This window comes from Pseudopipra pipra, chromosome Z (assembly GCF_036250125.1).
Source record: "Pseudopipra pipra isolate bDixPip1 chromosome Z, bDixPip1.hap1, whole genome shotgun sequence".
NCBI lineage: Eukaryota > Metazoa > Chordata > Aves > Passeriformes > Pipridae > Pseudopipra > Pseudopipra pipra.
The window spans coordinates 20,799,327-20,819,351 of NC_087581.1; the positions used below are offsets into that span (position 1 = coordinate 20,799,327).

Below are 20,025 nucleotides of genomic sequence, written 5' to 3' on the forward strand. Positions count from 1 at the left end.
TAGATGTTTCTGCACTCCTTCATGGAGTGCACACAGAATGATCCTTAGGCTGGCTGTCCAGCTACTTCATAGTCACAGTCATGAGTTTTCCCACTTTTTTTTCCAGTTGCACAGGTATAAGGATTGGGCTTTTTAACACTGATATAACTCTCCCCCTTCCTGCCCTTGTTGCAGTTTTGGCAAAAACAGGACTAGAAGGAAAGAAGTATGGCCATACAGCATAGACAGAAGGAAGAAACTCTTAAAGGGTTAAGTGTGCTTCAGAAACTTACCCTCTCAAAAAGTTCGCAAATCCATGTTAACAGTAGTGATTTTCCAAAGAAACTCCTCTAAATTAATGAAAATAAACATCATCCTGTATGATTGGATTCTATCTCTTGTTGCAGAAAGGTTGATCTAGGTGATACACTTTCCTTGCAACATTTGTCCTTTTCCTAGAAACTCCAAGAATCAATAACAATGAATAGGAAGAAGTAATTTACATTATCAACTCTTTAAGTTGTTCTGTTAAATAACCTAAAACACTTCTTCATTGTGACTATTTTTAAAATACAGTTCATAGTCTGAACATGCTTACCTAGAAATGGGCCATTGCTACATCTCATTTTAAAAGTGGGCCTGGAAATGGCTGTAGTTCAGTCTGGATTTAAATTCATGCTATACATCCATCTTGATTATTTAATGATCTTTGTGTTGATCTTGTTACAAATAAGATCATAAGTATTAGAAATATAATTATAATAAATATTAGAAAATGGATGTATTCCATTTTAAAAAGAAAAACATTCGGTGCAGGAAATAATTATGCAGCAAATAGGTGGGATTTTTTTTTCTTTGTTTTACCCATTGATATGATTAACAATTACCTAGAGATTTGAGAAACTAATTTAAATCTGCTCCTATTGGGAGCTGGAATTTTGATAGTCACCCTGCAATCTGTAAGAAAAAAGAGCAATGGTGTTGGTCTAAGAAAGCTGTAGATTTTTTTAATTATTGCTTTCTTCTTCTTGTTCTTGTTTTCCAGAGACAGTGGGAGAAATTAAAGTGCTTTGTTAGTGTGTGTGTTTCTCTAATATTTTCTGTACTACAACATTTCAAAAATATGTTTGAATATAATTTTATATATAATATAAAATTTATACTATAATTTTTGAAACTTCCTGTTTCAAGGAAAATGAGTAACTAGTAGGCCCTTTTTAAGGGCCCACTTGCCTAAAATCAGGGCTTATTTTAAAAGTCACTTCTGAGTGTTGCTAATGTGATGCTCTAGAAGTTAATCATGGAGCTTGCTACACTGGTGTGCTTAGAGGAATTGTAAAATCTGATGTCTTGTGCTCTTGGAGGTCTTGGAGTTTTGTGCTTTGACACACACAGATTAATAGAAATATTTAGTAAATAAGATATTTATACTTGTATACATATGTTTGCTGGCCTAGGTTTAGGGTAGTGCCTTTTTTTTGTTGTGGAGGAGACGGGATTTGACAAAAGTCAGCTTATAGTACACAGTTACTGAAGAGTTTTCTTACATCAAGCACAATATACTAATTGAAGTATTGTTGTCAGCTATGGTTTTGTATAGAGGTACAAAATTCACCATTTATTAAGATTGGAAGCTTAAGTGGAATTATTAAAGGTCAGATTTAGGCAGTATCTAAACTTTGTGTCATACCTATATTCAGATACTTTTTTATAGTGCTCACACTCATTTGAAGTATGCAAATAAGTATAAAAATGTGTATATATAATATCCTTTTAGAAGAGTAATGGAAAAATAGTTCTCTTAACTTTTATCATCCTTTCCTGATACACAATTTCCTGTTCTCTGACACAGCCAAAAGCTTGACAGCTTCAACTGTCTTGTGCCTTTTTGACCATTTCCATCTCATTTAAAATCTCTAACTCCATATTGAGATGTCCTTAGACTTCAAACACACCATAATTGTAATTGTTGCCTGTTGGATTTTTAGCTAAAAACATTAGAAGCTTTGGGTTGGTTTGGTTTTGTGTTGGTTTGTTTTTTTGGTTTTGGTGTTTGTTTTATTTTTTTAATTGCACTTGATTGCACTGGGAAGATGATGTTAACCCTTGCAGTACTATTTTCTTGTCTTCCTCCATGCCACCTTGCCCTCCACCTGCAGCTTCCTCATCTTTCTCAGTGCTACATCAGTAAAAAGAGGATCCCCTAAAACTAAGGCTAACCTCTGATGTAGCTGTATGTCCTTTTGGGCTTGGTTATAAATTGACCCATGGGAACACATGGCTGCATTGTAAGTGATCTCTCGTGCTTCTTTTATCTGCTAGATCCACACAGGTTTACAACACCAGATAATTTGGCCATGCCAGCCCAGCTGTCTGCCACTGGATGAGAAACTCCTCCCAGAGCTACTTCAAGAGGCGGGATATGTTACTCATATGGTGGGGAAGTGGCATTTAGGGATGTACAGAAAAGAGTGCCTTCCAACCCGCAGAGGATTTGATACTTATTTTGGTAATGGTTTGATTTAATATGTGCAATAAATACAGTGTTAAAAAGGGTGAAAAACTGCCCCATTCTTTTAAGAACAGCAGATTTACTGTTAGTTTATAAGTACATCAGTACCTGGGTGTTCATGTTTCTGAACTGCTTAAAATAATGCCTTTATAAATATGCCTAAGCTTAACAACTTACTGAAGAAAATACTGTACTTATTGTATGGCTCTGAATAAGGTATTCCACTCTTACAATCTTCCCCCACCCTCCCGCTTTCCTATTTTATTCCAAATTCTCTACCTCTTCCCCACAGCAGCCCAGGAGAGCAGGGAATGGGGATTACCGTCAGTTTGTGTAGCACTGGTTTTGCACATCTGGTGACAGGATGGTGTGAAAACGTCTATAAAGCAGCATCCGAAAGCTTGCTACTTACAAAGTCAAACTCTCAGACTAATAGAAAAATAGATTGTCCATGTGTGAGTGCAGTACTTACGGAGCAACTTGTAGCTACCCATTGCTTATTCTTCCTCTTAAAATGTTGGACTCCTCTCCCGGTGTCGATTGGAGGTTTATTAGTTTTGCACAAGTGTCACAGATGTTAAGTGACTTGGGCTGTCTGCTCTGTGTTTTGTTCTGCACAGTACTGAGTGCAAAGTAGTCCATGTCCACTTGGTTGTTTTTAAGACACTTTAATTGAGTCATAAATTTCAAAATCATTCACTTCAATGTAGAAGCCTGTGTCTCTCTTTTCTAACCTTAGGCTTAAATGAAGAGCAAAACTGTGCTACGTGCCCTCTATAGACAATGTTGATCCAAATGTTAGGTAGGAAAAACTATTCCCTTAGATGGTTGGTCAGTTTTGACTCTTCAGGGAGCTTGGGGCCATGGTTTCACAACTGAATTAAGGTAATATACATGGACCAGAATACAAGGGCTCATTGCTTAAACATATATGCTTCCTCCCATCCCTTCACAGAAGCTTGGGATCTTTTTGATGGCATAGATGTAGGTGGGCTGCCATTCCTCATGAAATCTCACCCTGGGACTGAGCAAGCACTTAATGCAGGAGCCTGAACACAGGCTGGCACTGGGTTGGTCGTTGGGTGCCCAATGTGACATTATTTTTCAAGGAATGTAACAGTTCGATATCCTACAATGTTAATGAAATTCTGGTAGGCATTTATTAGCAGCATTTGATTCCATGGCACGCTTGATGGAATGTGTCCTCCACGGGGCCTTCAAAATGGAAAAAATGCAACTTGTTCGTCTGAGTACATTGATGTAAGCAGTCTGCACGCAAAGTCAGTCTTCATGCTTTGAAAGAAAACATATTTTTCTCCTAAAAATATATTAGACATTTATATTGTATTTAAGGCAACTTCATTCTTTCTGTACATGTGTTTTGTGCAAATAACTATCTGAAGCTGCTGAATAAAAATTCAAGTAAGCAGTACTAATTTCTGAGATTCAAAGAATTTTAAAAAGTTTTGTTTCTGATAACTGAAACACAAGGGGTTATGTTATCCTGCTCCACAGGATAGCCCTAGGTAGGAGCAAATCTATACCTATAGAATTTTTGCTTGGTTTCTTTTGGGTATCTCTAAATGATAGTGTCCTTTCTTCACCACCTGGTGTCAGCAATAGATTGGAAATGACTTTACAGCTGACATAAAAGATGCTTTGTACTTGAGTGTTTTTGAATAAATAAATTAAAAAAATTCCAAACTTTCTATTAGAGATGGAAGTCTTACATGAAAATACAAACATACAAAATTGTACCAGCAAAAATCAGACTAGTGCACAGACTAGATCACTGCCTTTGCTATCAGTGCATTAGTTTATTGCTAATATTTTGGTATCAAATTATAATTATGAAATCATGGAACTGCTTTCAGAATGTTTAATTTCTTTTGAAATTACTACTTGCATTAGCGATGAACAGTCGATGAGGTATTAAATGTTGGGCTACTTAGACCTGTCAGAGGTGTCTCTGTAGGTGGTTCAGTGTTGAATTCATACTTCAACTCTAAACCACTAATGTTTTGACATTTATGTTTGGCTTTTTTCTCTCCCTAATGTATCTGTTTATGTGACACGATGTTGGCCTGCTCATTTCACATCTTTTCCTGTTCTAGGCTATCTTTTGGGCAGTGAGGATTATTACACTCATGACCGTTGCGTTCTCATCAAAACAAAGAATGTAACGCGCTGTGCTCTGGACTTTCGAGATGGAGAAGAAGTTGCAACTGGATTTAAAAATGTGTACTCCACAAATTTATTTACAGAAAGAGCAATAGATCTTATAGCAAATCACAAAACTGAGAAGGTACAGTCAGCAGCTGTTACTCTGATAACTTCAATGTTAAAGAATGTTTTAAAAAATGTGAATGAAATATTAACAGAGAGAGACCCGCAATTGAACTGTAATTTGGGGCTATTCACTAAGGTGCGTAGAGCTAAATGTGAGAAGTAGTGCTGGTAAAACTTGTCAGCTTTGGTTGGCACTGGCCTGCTACTGATCTCCATTTCTTTTATTACAATACAATTAATAAGATTTTAGAAATGGTTTAGAAGTAGTTTACGCTTCTAAGAAGAGAATGGAAAGTTTAATGTGAGAAGTTTAGTAGAAACAAATTGTTCACAAATGTATTATGAAGAAAAGATACTCCTGATGTTTTTCCACAGCTTTGGAGAAGTAATTTTTCAAAGTTTTGTTAGTTTATGTGCAGGGATTAGAAGATGTAGAAGAAACCAAAACACATTGCCTGCACTGTTGATGAATCAGGTCTGCTTTTGCTGCAGTAACTTTGGCATGTAGTACTTTATGTTCAACTAATTTCCATTCTGTCCCTTCCACCCCAGCCCCTCTTTCTCTACCTTGCCTTTCAGTCTGTCCATGAACCTCTTGAGGTCCCTGACAAATATGTGAAACCATATTCTTTCATAAAAGATTTAAAGAGGCGCCATTATGCAGGGATGGTGACTCTTATGGATGAAGCTGTAGGAAATCTTACTGATGCTCTGAAAACAAATGGTCTTTGGGACAACACAGTTCTTGTTTTCTCTACTGGTAAGTTCCTTTAAATATTCTTTCAGTAATAACTTTGCTACAGTGTCTAACAGGCTGACTAGAGAGACATCTGGCCCCTCTGTCCTTCCTCCATATATTTATAGGTACTGAAGTGCAATGAAAGTGAAGCAGGACTTTAAATGAAGCAGCAGTTTCTCTCCCTGCTCTTAGAGCTTTCGCAAGCATTACAAAACCAGCTCGAAAGTAGTGTCTGTGCAAATGGGGGATGCTCCTGTTGAAGTAAAAACACCATTGTAAAATCTGAGGAGTGCGGTGAAGTTAAAGGCATCTTACTTGTCACTGCAGTTACTGAGGATCTGTCAGAATTGAATCCTTACTGAGAGCCATCTACAAATTCATTTGTCCTGGGCTATAGGAAGTTGCCTGACCAGTCTATGATTTGCCATGTGTTGTATGAAGCACAAACAGCAAGCAGTTTGAAGCCAGAACTCCTTCTTTCCCTTACTTTAATGTGACATGTAATTTTTGTCTTACTTGAAATGTTTCATTGGTGTTTTACTTCCGTGAAGCAAAGGTCTGTTAGTAAAAAAGTTGACTGTATGATAATACAGTCTAGTCTGCCAAATTACCATCTAAGCTTTTGTATGTGCAGGCACAGGATCTGCTTTCTAGATTATTAGAGTAATGCAAATAATACATTGCAAAGCACTCTCCTTTGTTTCCAAATTAAGAATGAAACAGAATCTTTTTGAAATACAGCTGCTTGGCTAGGTTTCAGGAACATATTTATTCTTGTTTGGTTGGGAGTAGGAAGTAGCCTTTCAATGCTTACAGTTGCTCTTTTGTCCAGGCTTTACATAGTAGGGCTGTCAAAATGGCAAATTAGTTTTCTGTGAACACTTAAAAAAAAACAACAACAAAAGCAACACAACAATGACAAAAAAACCCCAAAGCAAAACCCAAGGTTTGATGAAAATGCACTGATGTGTTTTGAGTTTAGCAGCTATAGCACTTGAGAGTCCTGGAATTTCATTTTGAATTCAAACCTGTTTGCCTTATGATGTTACATTTGTGTCCAGGTTTTGGCTCTAGCAGGGTTTGATAACTCTTCTGTGCCTGTTTCTGTTTGCAATGTTTTTATATTAAGAACTGAAAGTAAGCAAAGACATATGGAAAATGATAGCAGTATTTATTCCATATGGAAAAAATCCAGTCTTTGCTGATGGGGTCTTGGTAGAGTTATTTCAGTAATGTTTGTTCAGTACATTGTGAAATAAAACTAAATAAATCTGAGCTAGAATTACAGGGTACAAGTGAATTAAAAAGACAAATTTATTTTTTTCATTTATGAAACTTCTTTTTTTCCAAACAGTGACAGTATACCCTGCTTTTTAACAGTGATTATTTTGCAATCAATTATGGGTACATTTCAACAAGAGTCAAACAGTTAGGAGAATCCAGTGTCTGCACTATCTAATGAGACTTATTTTGGGTTAATTGACATTTCAAACTGCCAGGAGTTAAATTTAATGCACATAAATAAAATGCACATAAATTGGTCCTAGATCAAGGAAGCCAGGGGCCAGTGATTTGGTTTTTTTCAGTGTTCTCTCTTCACTTCAAACAATTTTCTTTCCAGGCATCAAACATTGCATGCATTAAAGCCTCAGTTTCAAAAACCAGATGTTGAAACTAGATTCATTAACCATTTTTAAAAAATGACCAAAAAAGGGGAAAAAAGTGTGAAATTATTCAGTTTTTTTATATTTTATTTAGTGCTTTTTCAGGTGGTGTGTTTCAGAATAGACGTTCAAACATGCTTGAAAAGAAACATGAGAGGATCTAGGATTGAGTATCTCATGCAGAGCTGTGCATGGGCAAAGGCCCTACTTTTACATGAGTATGTTTTACTAGGTTCATTACTATTTCCTTTTTAGTTGTGGCCAAAATTGACATTTCTATGTTTGCATCTCTCCCTGCTTCAAAAGTCCCATCCTCAAAATAATTTACAGGTGATCATTTCCTATTGTGTGCTACAGCAAGTAGCATTGCAACAAATAGTCTTCTGATTGATTACTTCTCTGTGAAGTGTTGACCCCAAATTAGGGCTCTCTTTTTAGTGGGTACTTATAATCTTTGATCTTGTGATAGAATTTTTTTTTATTATACTCTTCTGTGTTTCTTCCCATTTGTTATGGCTCAAGCAGGATTGCCTTGAAAACACGCTAGTTAACAAATGGAAATACTGCACATTTTGAAAGAGGCTTCTAAACTGTGTAGAAGAACTTCAATTCCTCTTTAAAGTGGCTTGATGGAGACACCAGGATAAAAATAAAGTTACCTGGTCATTAGCAAAGTTTGACTGCATTGCTATATCCTGTAAATCAGCATCACTGGTGTCTTTTGGAACAGATAGACAAGCTATTTCTACAAGTAAATAAGAAAAAGGTGAGCTAGTTCATTTGTATATCAAATAGTAGCTGAAAAAGCCTTGACTGGTGTGAGATAAAATAGAATTTCTTTTTATGGAGCACTTTTTATACTGCAGATGCAAGTAAGTCTATGCTAATGAGGTCATTGGTGACAATGAATTCATTGCTTGTTTAAGCAAAACAGATGAAAAAGGGTGCAGCAGTGTTGGGTACCCATGAATGGCCTTTCATCCACTTGAAATCAAAGAGCATGAGACATAGGGTGTATTTTTCTTTTTAGCAGTCACAAGAGAGTGTAACTACCAATGTCCTTGAAGAGGGCCTTGACTTAAAATAAAGGTCATGAAAAGCATTAAAGTGGCACAAATTTACCTCAGAACTGTTATGCTGGCTTAGAGTCCAAATTTTGCTTCAAATATAGAATCACAGAATATGCTGAGTTGAAGGGGACCCACAAGAATCATCAAGTCCAACTCTTAGCACTGCATAGGACACCCCAGGGAGTTACACCATGTGCCTGAGAGTATTGTCCAAATTTCTTGAACTCTGTCAGGCTTGTTGCTGTGACCACTTCCCTGGGGAGCCTGTTCCAGTGCCCAGCCATCCTCTGGGTGAAGAACCTTCTTCTAACAGAAGTGGGGATTTGCTGTGAATATGATGTGTTTGTAGTTTCTGCAAGGTATTACAAATAATTTTGGTATAAACCTGCCACAAATAAAGCAAAGGAATCTGACCTCTTAATTTCAATTCTGAATTAAAGCTAGTATCCTTTGCTTTATTTAACTTTCAGCTCTTTAATATACTAAAACATTTTGGAGCAGAACTCCTTACCTCTCTTTCTTCCATGATGTCTCTCAGTTTTTAAATGTGAGTTGGCACTGTAGTGCCTGGTAGTTGCTGTAAGAGGGCTTTGAAAAGTAGAACACGTGGAACATTGCAAAGAGGAAACTGCATAAATCCTTTCCATAATGAAGCATGTGACATCGATGACTGTTTTCACTCGAAAAGAGAGTCTTTTTATCATTTTAGAATTATGATTAATAAGAGCACAGATTGTTTTGGACATACTGATATTTATACAGTTTCTTTCTCTCACACCTCTAGGGTTTTTTTACCCCCGAATTTCATATGGCCCTTTTCTTTTTTCCCCTGCATTCCAGCGAGCATATTGTGGCTTTTGTCTTAGGAAATACTGGGATTTTTTTTTCTTATTTCCAGTGCCTACTTTGAGACTATGAATCTCACTTTCACTGATTCTCTAAGGGCATTTTGGTATCTTCTTGATGCCTTTGTTCCCGTATGAACTCCCATTCCTTCACTTTTGCTGCTAAGGGACTTCAGAGAGACTTCTAATTGCAGATTGTCCAAGCCAACTGAAGGGCAGACTGGTTAGGGCAGTTATTCTCTGTCTGTGGTGTTGGAGTTGCTAATTTTGAAGACTGTGTTATCACATTTTTTTATTATAGATCTGAAGACCTGTTTGAATTGGTCTTTTGGGAGTTTCTGAGAGGTTTGGTGAGGAAGATGCCTGGACATCTATTGCCTGAGCATCTGCTGCTTCCTAAGAGGAAATAAGCAAAGATGCCTTAGCTGCAAGCACCTTCAATCACACTAGTGTTTTAAGTTCATATATTCTCAAATATTATTTTTCTTTTTTTTATTTATTTAAGCTTGTTATTATAGAGGCAAAAGTTCCAGCTGATTACTGTACTTGCATTGATTAGAGTTGTCACTTGCCAATGGTCAGAGTGAAAAGTGCATGTGGTTTGGTGTTTTTTACTCCAGTTCTGGCTTTTATTGTTTTTTTAGGCTTTTTCCACATTAAAGTATGGGTGTTAAGAATATATTTTTTAGAAATAAAAAAAATCTCTGCCATATGATGCAGATAATAGTAATAAGTGTATTTTTAATAACATATCATCAAAGGTGGAAATATGGAAATGGATTTCAAATTAATACTGATGTTAATAGTCAATATATTGATTTCTCACACCCCATTTTAAAATCCACTGAAAACCCAAAATGTTTTTGTATGAAGTGTTTATTTATCTTCCATTTCTTCTAGCATTAACCCCTCCCCATCCACCTAGACTTTTTCCATGCAAAACCTAACACTCCAAAGCCAAGTTCTTGAACAAGGACTGACCTTGTGCCTGAGATACTCACTTCTTTTTTTCTCTTATGTTCAAAAATTCCATCCTAAGTGGAATCTTGAATTTTTCTTCTGGCTTTTAGCAAACGTCAGTGCTTAAAGTGAAGTTCACTTGTAAATGATACTCAGAAGTGAATTTTTCCCAGAATTTTGCAAGCTGGCCAGTTTTCTGTAAAACTTTGACTTAAGCATGCTAATAGCTATCCTAGCAATTTTTTTCTCAGACTGAGATGAATGCTGAAAACAGCTAATTTTATATATTTACAGTGTTTAATAATTTCTGACAGCTCTCCAGAGGTTATCTTAAGCTATGATTACTGTTAAACTACACTAGTTTGTTCTCAATAATAGTGTTTAAGAAGCCATTATTCTTTTTGTCAGAATATTTGACACCCAGTCAGTGGTCAGGTTTAGTGCCTGTCCCTGTAACTGGGACAAGTCAAAGTTCTCTTGCTTGACTTTCTTACTGCAGACATATGAACAGTTTGTCAGGTTATTCCTGTTGCTTTTAGGTTAAAATTTCCTTATGTGTTGTTTCTCTGGTGTTTAGTGCGTGCTAGTGTAGACCTTGACACAGTGGGGTCTGTTACTACTGAGACTTGTTCAAGTACCGTTCACAATGAAAGCAGTCGCCTGGAACTGTCTGTGCTAGGATTGCTCCTGTCATGAAAGCTGTCCTAGGAAGCAAAAAAAAAAAAAAATTCAGTAGGAGGAAAAAGCACATGGTTTGTGTTGCTTTTGTAGGCCAACTATTGGAAGCTTATGTACATCAAATGCATTTTTTTCCATGAGCTCGATTTCCCTAACTGGAAAAGTTAGGAGAATAAAGAGACAGTTCTGGTGAGTTACAAAAAAACCATAGAGGTTGATTTACATGAGCACAACTAGGTGAAAGTGACTCTGTTAATGCACAGTAAAGTTGCTCAGCAAATGGTGCTCTGATGCAGGAGGGGTATTATGTTCCCTTGATGGAAAATAAAAGCTCTGTGGTTGTATTTAAAGCACAACTATAATTACATTAGCAGAATTTTATAGTAGAAGGTGTAGTTTTCTATTTTCCCTCTAATTGAAAGGCTTTCAATAGTTCTTCCATCACACATATACAAAAAAATCTGTATTAATACTGAAAATACAGTAATGCATCAGCACTCTGAAGACAGAGAGGCTTTTCTGCTGCTTACATTGAACATTCACCGTTATTCCTTCTGCTAAGAGTATACATCATCATACTGAAGTACACAACAGATGTTTTCTCATCAACTGATCTTAACCAAATGATTTTGTTTTCGTTCATTGGAAGTACGTGTTTCGTATTAGCCATCAGAGACAGTGTGCTTCCTCTTCTATCACACTTGCAACATGACTGAAAAACACAGCTACACATGGATCTTTTGGATGGAATATGGGGAAGCAGGGAAGAGCTTGAGATCAAATTAAGGGCAAAGTTGTTCTTTAATTCATGCAGCAAGTCTCTTATCACCAGTGGAGATCTATGCTGTGTATTCTGTACTCTTTTTTTTTTTTTTAAATAAAACTTCAGTAGGAGTCCTGCACTTGGAACATGTACAGACTAAGCGTTATTTATGCTGTGAAGATCAGAGGGGAGAAATTTTCTCCAAATGTCATCCTTTACCAATGTTATTGACAGTGCTCTCTGTTTAACTGTGAGTCACAACCATGAGCTTAAATCACACAAAAGAAGGGCTCTGATGTCCTGTTCTGTGACCTAGACTTTCAGCAAGAATGTTGGAGGTCAAAAATGAGATGCATTTACAGAGCTGTGCATTGAAGCTGTTTGATGTTTGCTAATATTGTGTCTGGCAGTAGTAAGTGCTATATAATTCCTTTTCACATTTATAAAATTTCACACAGAAAATTAAAAAAGATTTTGAAAAAACCCACCAAGACAAACCAAGAGCTAACTGCCTGCTCGTTTTGTTGATACTGGCAACTGATTGTAGTTTACATTCGAACTTCTGTGTATGAATGTTATGCATGCAGACTTGTTTCCTGCTTATATTTGTCACTTCATTTTTAAATAAGTACATATTAAATGATATGTGGAGGGATCATGTCTGCTAAATAACTGAGAGGGTTTTAAAATGTTGTATCACTCTTGCTTGTAGTTCCCATTCTTTGCTTTTTACTACTATGACCTATTGACTGCCTCTGTAATTTCCTTAGTGTTTAAAACAAAATCATACAAAGTCCAGATTTGCATTATGGAACAGAGATGTCAACACTTAATGTAAACAAAACTTCTGGGGTTTGGCTCTTCTGTAGTCTCCTCATCAGAAATAGGCAACAGGAGAAAAGGTATAGGCATAGCAGGTTTGTCCCACCTTCTGTCTTTTGTACTTGTCTGGGTTTGTTTGCATGTTGCATGTTACTCCTTTTATTTATTTTGAGTTGCAAACTTCAGAAATCTCTTTTATAGGAATATTGAAGGTAATGTTAGTCACTTCATTGACATGCTCTGTTTTCAACAATACCAAGACACTAACATTGTTAATTTGCCTTCTTAAAATCTGTAAGTTACATATGAAATAATTTCCTGGTTAACTTTTAATATACTTTCCTGTTCTACTTCAGACAGATGGACCTTTACGCTGACCTCCGTGAGGTTCTGATTAAGTATAAGAGCATGATTGCTCATAAAGCCCCAGCTTTTCAAAGGAGCACGATATATGTAACATGTAGTAAATGTTTACAAAACTAAACTGTGAATTAATTGGATATGCCATCTTATTTCTGCCATCCTTTTCTATACTTGTTACACTCATTATTGTTTAGTTGTTGTGAATTAAGGGAACATATATAGTTGCTAGTATTCAAGGTTGAATTGAATTTGAGTTTTAAAATGCACTATTACAATATAAGAGAGAAAAATAAACAACTTAGTATTGGGGAAAAAAGCCAGAATTACATGAATGAAAAAAAGAAGCAACATCTTCTGTTGTCCAATTTAATGGCTCATACTGTTTTGGATCAGTGAGACAAAGGTGGTTGAAAAACCTGTCCTCAATCAATCATCCCTTGTAATTCATCTGGTTAAGGGAACTGTGCTGCCTGGCTGACAGTGGCACAGGGGTAGGATTGCTTTAGATGCTGTAACATTCAGCATTAGAAAGGTGTTTCTATTGGTGCTGTTTACAACTTGTAAAATCTCTTGATGCAGTAGTACAAGAAAAGGGATCCCCAAGGAACACCACTCATGACTGATCTCCATCCAGACACTGAGACATTGACCAGTTTTGTCAGTGTGACTGTTGAGCCAGTTCATCATCCTGTGAATAGTCCACAGATCAAATCCATCTCTTTTCAATTTAGAGAGAAGGATCATCAGGAGGGAATGCATCAAAACTTTACAGTAGTCCAGTTAAAGGATGTCCTTAGCTCTTCCCTTGTCCACTGATATAATCACTTTGTTTGAGAAGGCCATTTAGGTTGGTCAGGCTTGACCAACCAGGTCAGGCTTGGTGAAGCCGTGCTGGCTGTCCTGAATCACCTCCCTGTCCTCTGTGTACAGTAGGATCTGTTCCATGGTCTTCCCAGGCACAGAGGTGAAGCTGACAGGTTGGTAGTTCCCAGGGTCTCCCTTTCTACCCTTTTTAAAGATGGGTATTTCCCTTTTTCCAGTCTCCAAGGAACAAGGACTTCACCTCACTACCATGACTTTTGCAAATGGCATGGAGATCAGCTTGGCAATTCAATCAGTCAATTCCCTCAGGGCTTTGGGATGCATCTGGTCAAGTCCCATAGACTTATGTACGTTCTGTTTCCTCAAGTGGTCATGAATCTGATCTTCTCTTAGAGTGAGAAGGATTTTGCTCCCCCAGTCCCTGTCTTGTAGTCCATCCACTTGAGAAGTGTGAGAAGAGAGACTGCCAGTGAAGACTGAGGCAAAGAAGTTGTTGAGGACCTCAGCCTTCTCCTCAGCCTTTGTTACCAGTTTGCCTTTGTTGCCAGTTTATCCCCTCATTGGAGGGTGTATGCTTTCCTTGACTTTCATTTTCTGCCTGTAGAAGTCCTTGTTATTCTTGTTATGCACAGCTCCAGCTATTCCTTGGTGCATATCTTGGACTGCATCCCTATACTCTTCCCAGGATACCTGTTCCTGCTTCCATATTTGGAATGCATGTGCATTTCCTTCTTGCCCTTTGACTGTCAGGTCTTGACTCAGCCATTGCCTTCCTTCCCTGATTTCTTACTCCTGGGGATCAGGAGCTCTTGCCCTTTGTGGAAAGTTTCCTTAAAGGTCTCTGAGTTCTATTCTACTCCCTTGTCCCCAGGGGCGGTTTCCCAGGGAGTCTAACTTGAAGAGCTGGAAGTTCACTTTCCTAAAATTCAGGGTCCTGACTTCACTCTTTGCCTGACCCTTATCTCTCAGGACTGAGAAATCCACCACTGCATTATATTACAGAAGATCATACAAAGTTATCAAAATGGAATTCCTTAGCTTTTTACAGCTTTGTATTTCTGTATTTCTTCAATAATTGTTTAATAGAACTAAAACAAATAGACTGAACTTTGACTTTTATATACATTTTTAGGTTTCCTTTGTTACTGATAAATATTGTTTGGAACAATGTAGAACTGTCTGACACAAAGCTTTCATATTTATTTAGAAATACTGCTTCTCCAGGAGACTTACATTGTTAATCATGAACAGCCCTGTAGAAACACAGGGAAAATCAATCACTGATTCACTTGGGAAAGAAGCATGCAATTTTGTCTGATCTGGTTTAAGAATTTGGAAGAAGTTGCAGGTGTTGTAAGATCACCTTAGTCAAATAAGTAGTGTCTGAAAAGGGTTACTTGAATCCCTGCTGAGATGTTCTGGATCTGTTTTCCTTCTCTGCTTTTTCATTTTTTTCATATATGTTCATATAAACTATGGTTTGGTTAGTACATCTGTTCTGTATATTTATGAATACTCCAGAACTGAAGTATGCTCCTAGGCTAAACTGTACAGAAGAATTTAAGAGCTCCGAAATAAAAGCTCTACACAACTGTCCTTCATATTCTTTGCTCTCTCTCACTTTTCATTATTTCATGTCATTGTTATGTGCAAAATATAACAGATCTATATTTGTGGGTGATTTCACTTTAGCATGCATTAAAAGAGTAGGATTTTCCCTCTCTGCCTTAATTTGTGAGAGAGTAAAACCAGCAGATTTTACTTAGAGGGTCAGAATGGAAGTGTTCCAAATGCCAAGGAAGCCATACATTTTACAGATTTTTGAGTTAAAAATACCAAAAGAAACACTGAAGTCCGTATGCATGTTAGTTGTCAGTGGATGTTGAGATTTGGCCACAGGTGAATGTATCAGATTGTGTAAATGTCTGATGTGAAAATGACTTGGAGAGCTCTTACTGCAGTGTCCCCTGCAGTTTTCTTTTCTCTCTTTGTACTAATACTGGAACTAATAATCTAATTTCCCCTCCTTTTGAAAGGTTCCTTCTTTGTATTTTTGAGTTCCTTACAGTTCAGTCTTAATCGTTCCTCTGCTTTCTCTATATGTTCCTCTTTATTATGTTTTGAAATATCTGTGTTTCTGGATACCTTCATTGCCTCCTGTGACTGGAATATCTGTCTCTCACTCTACAGCATCTATCTTTATTTTTCTCTTTAGGCAGGAAGGAACACCCTCACGTTTTATTTGAACTTTGAGCACTACTGCTGTGTGGAATGCTGCCTGTGCCTGCTCCTACTTTTGACCTCCAATTGTGTTTTCTCAGGTTAAAGTACAGCCAGAGCTTTGTCTACATTGAAGTGAGCTGACCCTGAATGCTGTATTAAGATTCCAGAGTTGCTTGAACTAGTTGGGAAGAACCAGAAATCTGCAGCAGTGATTTCACTTATATTTTAGAGTAAATGGCTCTAGCCAATGACACATAAAAACAAATAATGCAGCAAATGTGGTGCAGGTTTTTCATTACTGGCTTCTTGTATTGTAGATGATCTACATGTTTAGAATATGCAAAAGATTATTACTGATCACTGCAGAGAACTGGATGTAGTGAAGCACTGCACTGCTTCTGGTGTCTTGCAAGTATATACTTTATCAAATTAGCAATGAAATAGAGTATGCTGACATGTGCTATGCAGAATTTAATGACAGTTTTAATAGTTGTATCTCCTTAAGTCTGTTTTAAGTCTACTTCTTTCTATTTGCACTGCAGCAATGTAACATGTTTTGCAATCATATAAGCATTTGTGACAAGTGAATATTAAGAATGGCATCCTATGCATGCTTTTTTTATTAAGTCACAAGTTTTTTCAGTAGTATTCTTCCATTCAATAGAATTTTCCCATTACTCATGGAGGTTAAAAAAAAAAGGTGCATTTTTCCATTGCTTTTCTCATTACAGTTGTGACTGCAAATGATATAAATTCATATTCTGCTGCCATCAGGCTGTATTCCACTGATTTCAGTGGATTGAAAAAGCAAAGCTTTTGTCTAAAACAGTTTAATAATTACATTTTACTGACCACAAATGGCTCAGATTGACTGGGAGAGATAAACTACTGCTGACCATCAGTTACAGTTCATTAGAAAGTCAAAGGTAGCAGAAAGAATTCAATGGCAAAAAAAAAAATAAAAGGAAAAATGCATGCCTCAGGAGGAAGAATAACTTTGTAGACAGCAATGCTGATGTGTGGGGCTAAGGTTAGGGGATTTTTCTGCCCACAGGTGCCTCCTTTCACAAGCGATTGCCCCTGGGGTCTCTCAGCTGCGCTCAGGGAGTGCATGTGGCTTCCTGTGATTCTCTTCAAGTGACCTTGGGTAGCTTGAATGTTTTTAATAGCTACAGTAGTTTCAGTTTATTAAACCAAGTAATTTTGATGGAGCACACTTGCAATGATACCAGCCGGTTTTAGGAACTGTTGACCTCTTGTGTGATCTGAGAGCTTTTAATTAGCTCTATTCTTTAAATTAGTACAGTCAGAGCCTTGCTGCAGCCTAAGGCAAATGAGGAGATAGGCTTCGGGAAAACATGGACCCGAAGACCTTGACTAATTTAATGGGTCACATATTCCATAATCCTGAGAGAAACCTGAAGCTGGATTTTTGAAAAATTAGTAACTCCCCTGCTAAAGTGGGAGTATGAGGAAGACGGGACTTCTGGACTCACATGTATGGGTCAGGTGGTGGTTACTAATGAGGGCAGAAGTCCTTATGAGGAAGATAAAACTGGAACTGTAACTGTGGAGACTGGGAGAGCTCACCACTCGAGGTGCCACCATTACCTCATTTGCAGTGACCTAGCCCACTGACCTTTGTTAATGCAAGTTTGGACTAAGCAGGCTGAGGGAGGATTGGTTGAGTGGTTTGGTCAGTAATACAGAGAAGAAGGTAAATTCTGACTGTTGGTGGCATCAGGGATGACGAGCAATTGGGCAGAAACTCATTTGGCAAGCACAAGTTGAATCACAAAGCAGATGTGCTTTATTATTTTAATATCATTACATTAGATAAGAAATTTGCACAGCAAAGAAGGCAAGATGTCTTCTGAAAATGAAAGGATTAACCTATTTCTGAAGTATGGGTGAAACATTTGACCATCCAGGACTAAAGCTTTGTTTATAGTGAAACGCTGTCTTTGAGCAGAGGAATCTGTTAGTGCAAGGTAGATTTTTCAGCTTCTTACCCACTTCAAGGAGTGGAAAAGGAAAACCTGTAAAGGACAGAGTTTCCGGGGTAAGCATTCTAGGGAATGATCATTAGGCGCAAAACCATAAAAACTATAATGCCCACCAAGAGCAAAATATACAATTCAGCTATTCCTTTGAAGTCTGCAGTTGTTTCTGTTGTGCATACGAACAACTCCCCTTTGAAATCTCTGAGAGTTATAGTGTGTATTTAAGTACTGAATGTGGTCTGTACAGCTAGATAGTTGCCAAGAGGAGAGATTTCACAACTTCAGGATTCAGGAAATATGATCAAAAGTGGCAGAAAGTTCAAGGATGATGATATTGGAGAAAGGTTGGATCTTGCCAAGAGGAAATTGCTGTGACCTTATTGCAGGCATATTGCAGAGACTGAAACATGGGAGTAGTTAGAAGAGGGCATGTTTTGGCATGTATCTGGGAAAAAAATAAATCACAAAGTTGGAAAAAAATAATCATTAATAAGTTAAAAATTTCAAGTGTTCCTTCTTGTCAGTCACTTGATGTGACCAAATGAAGGAGGAGAATATTAAGCATAACTGTTTATTTGGAGAAAATAGGTTCAGTTTTGTCTGGCTTAACATCCTTTTTCTTAGGTTCAGCAGTATGTTATTCAGCCATTGTTACCTGTAACCAAGCAAAGATGTTAAAGGAATAAATAACAAACATAAACTTACTCCAAAGCACTCATTCAGCAAATAGGTTATCTGCCATTTTCCTGCCTGGAAAACATAATCCATTTCTGAAAAATAGATTTATGAAAACTGGTTAAAAACACTACTTAGATTATTATTAAAGAGAACAGAAATTATTTATGTAAACTTCCATTTCTCTTCATTAGTTATGTTTCTGTCTCACCACATTAACTTGTCAAATAACTCCCCTGTAAGCTTGGTTGCATTTAGCAAAAGCTGAGGTGACTGTTGGGAGAGGCCTAGACAATGCCGAATGTACCTATACAAGACTGATACATTTTCACCTTATCCAGTTAACTTAACTGTCTTGTTTCATCTGAATTTCTAGGAGAATGAAGTAGCCTATGGCAGAGAAAATAGTTAAAACAGATCACAAAGCAATTAGCCTTTTTCATCTCACCTCTAAGACCAGTGTTATAAAGAATATTATTTTCTTTACTTTTTAGAGTGAAGAGTTTCAGGTTTTGTGGTTTTGTGCTTGGTGTGAGAACTAACTTAGGGACACATACTTCTTACTAAAGTGCACTTTTTCCAAATGTCTCCGGTACTAAGTAATAACTGAAGACTTTTGTTTCCTTTTTTTATATCTTTATGCCAGCAGGTATCTATCTCTTTCTGCTAGTGAATTGAGTCAATATATTATGGGTATAGCTAGGGCCCCAAGTGATTAAAAACTCAAGTCACTCCTCTCAAACAAAAGTGATGTGAAAAACAGATGTAAATCTGTCCAATTGCCGGAATCAAGTCATCACTTGCACTGTGTAAAGCCAATGCACATGTCTAAAGAAGAAAAAAAAAGATCCAGCTTGTAGATGGTAAAATATGAAAGTCACAGACACACAGGGGGAGTTGGGTTGCTGCTGAAGTTGTATCAGGGGAGGTTTAGGTTAGGTATTGGAAAAGTCATCTTCTCCCAGAGGGTGTTTGGGCACTGGAACAGGCCCCTCAGGGAAGTGATCACAGCACCAAGCCTGACAGAGTTCAAGAAGTGTTTGGGTGATACTCTCAGGCACATGGTGTGACTCTTGGGGATGGTCCTGTGCAGGGCTAAGGTTGAACTTGATGATTCTTGTGGGTCCCTTTCAGCTCAATATATTCTGTGATTCTGTACTGGATATCCTAGGATCAGCTCTAATACTCCTTATGCAGAGTAGTAGCCCTGCCACTCCTGCTGTTTGGAGCAGACTTCTTAATTTCCCAAACTGAAGCTTCTCCTGTTCCTGGGCTGGTTGGAGAGTTTCATCATGGGGCAGTTTTCCCTGTCTGCAGGCAGTGGTGTTGGAAGGTGCACATCTGCACTGCCTTCTTGTGCGTAGCCTTGGTTGGACTGCGTGCAGCCCTCTTCTTTCTCCCCAGCCTTTCTCCCAAAACCTTTCCCAGCTGTATCCTGATGTGCTAAACTACTTAAATGAACTCCAGATTGCTCTGTTTATTGTGTGCCAGAGAAGTGACAGAAAGCAATTGGAGCAGCCTCAGCTCAAGTAAACTTCAGGAAAGAGGGCGTATAGGATATTAGGATGGAAAACGTGAGTTCTGGGAAGAACCCTGAGGCTTTAATGCCTGTATATTA

General features: G+C 37.6%; 1 protein-coding gene across 4 annotated transcripts in view; it reads left to right on the plus strand.

The window, feature by feature from the left end:
- ARSB (arylsulfatase B) overlaps window positions 1-20,025 on the plus strand; it is a 77,596-nt gene that overhangs the window by 928 nt on the left and 56,643 nt on the right. For all 4 annotated transcript variants that reach the window (XR_010426912.1, XM_064642651.1, XM_064642652.1 and 1 more), the window contains exons 2-4: window positions 2,302-2,488; window positions 4,606-4,796; window positions 5,333-5,540. Coding sequence is in view for 3 of the 4 variants with exons in the window: in XM_064642651.1 (XP_064498721.1) it covers window positions 2,302-2,488; window positions 4,606-4,796; window positions 5,333-5,540 (586 nt within the window). In the remaining variant the exon portion in view is untranslated. The remainder of the gene's footprint in view (window positions 1-2,301; window positions 2,489-4,605; window positions 4,797-5,332; window positions 5,541-20,025) is intronic.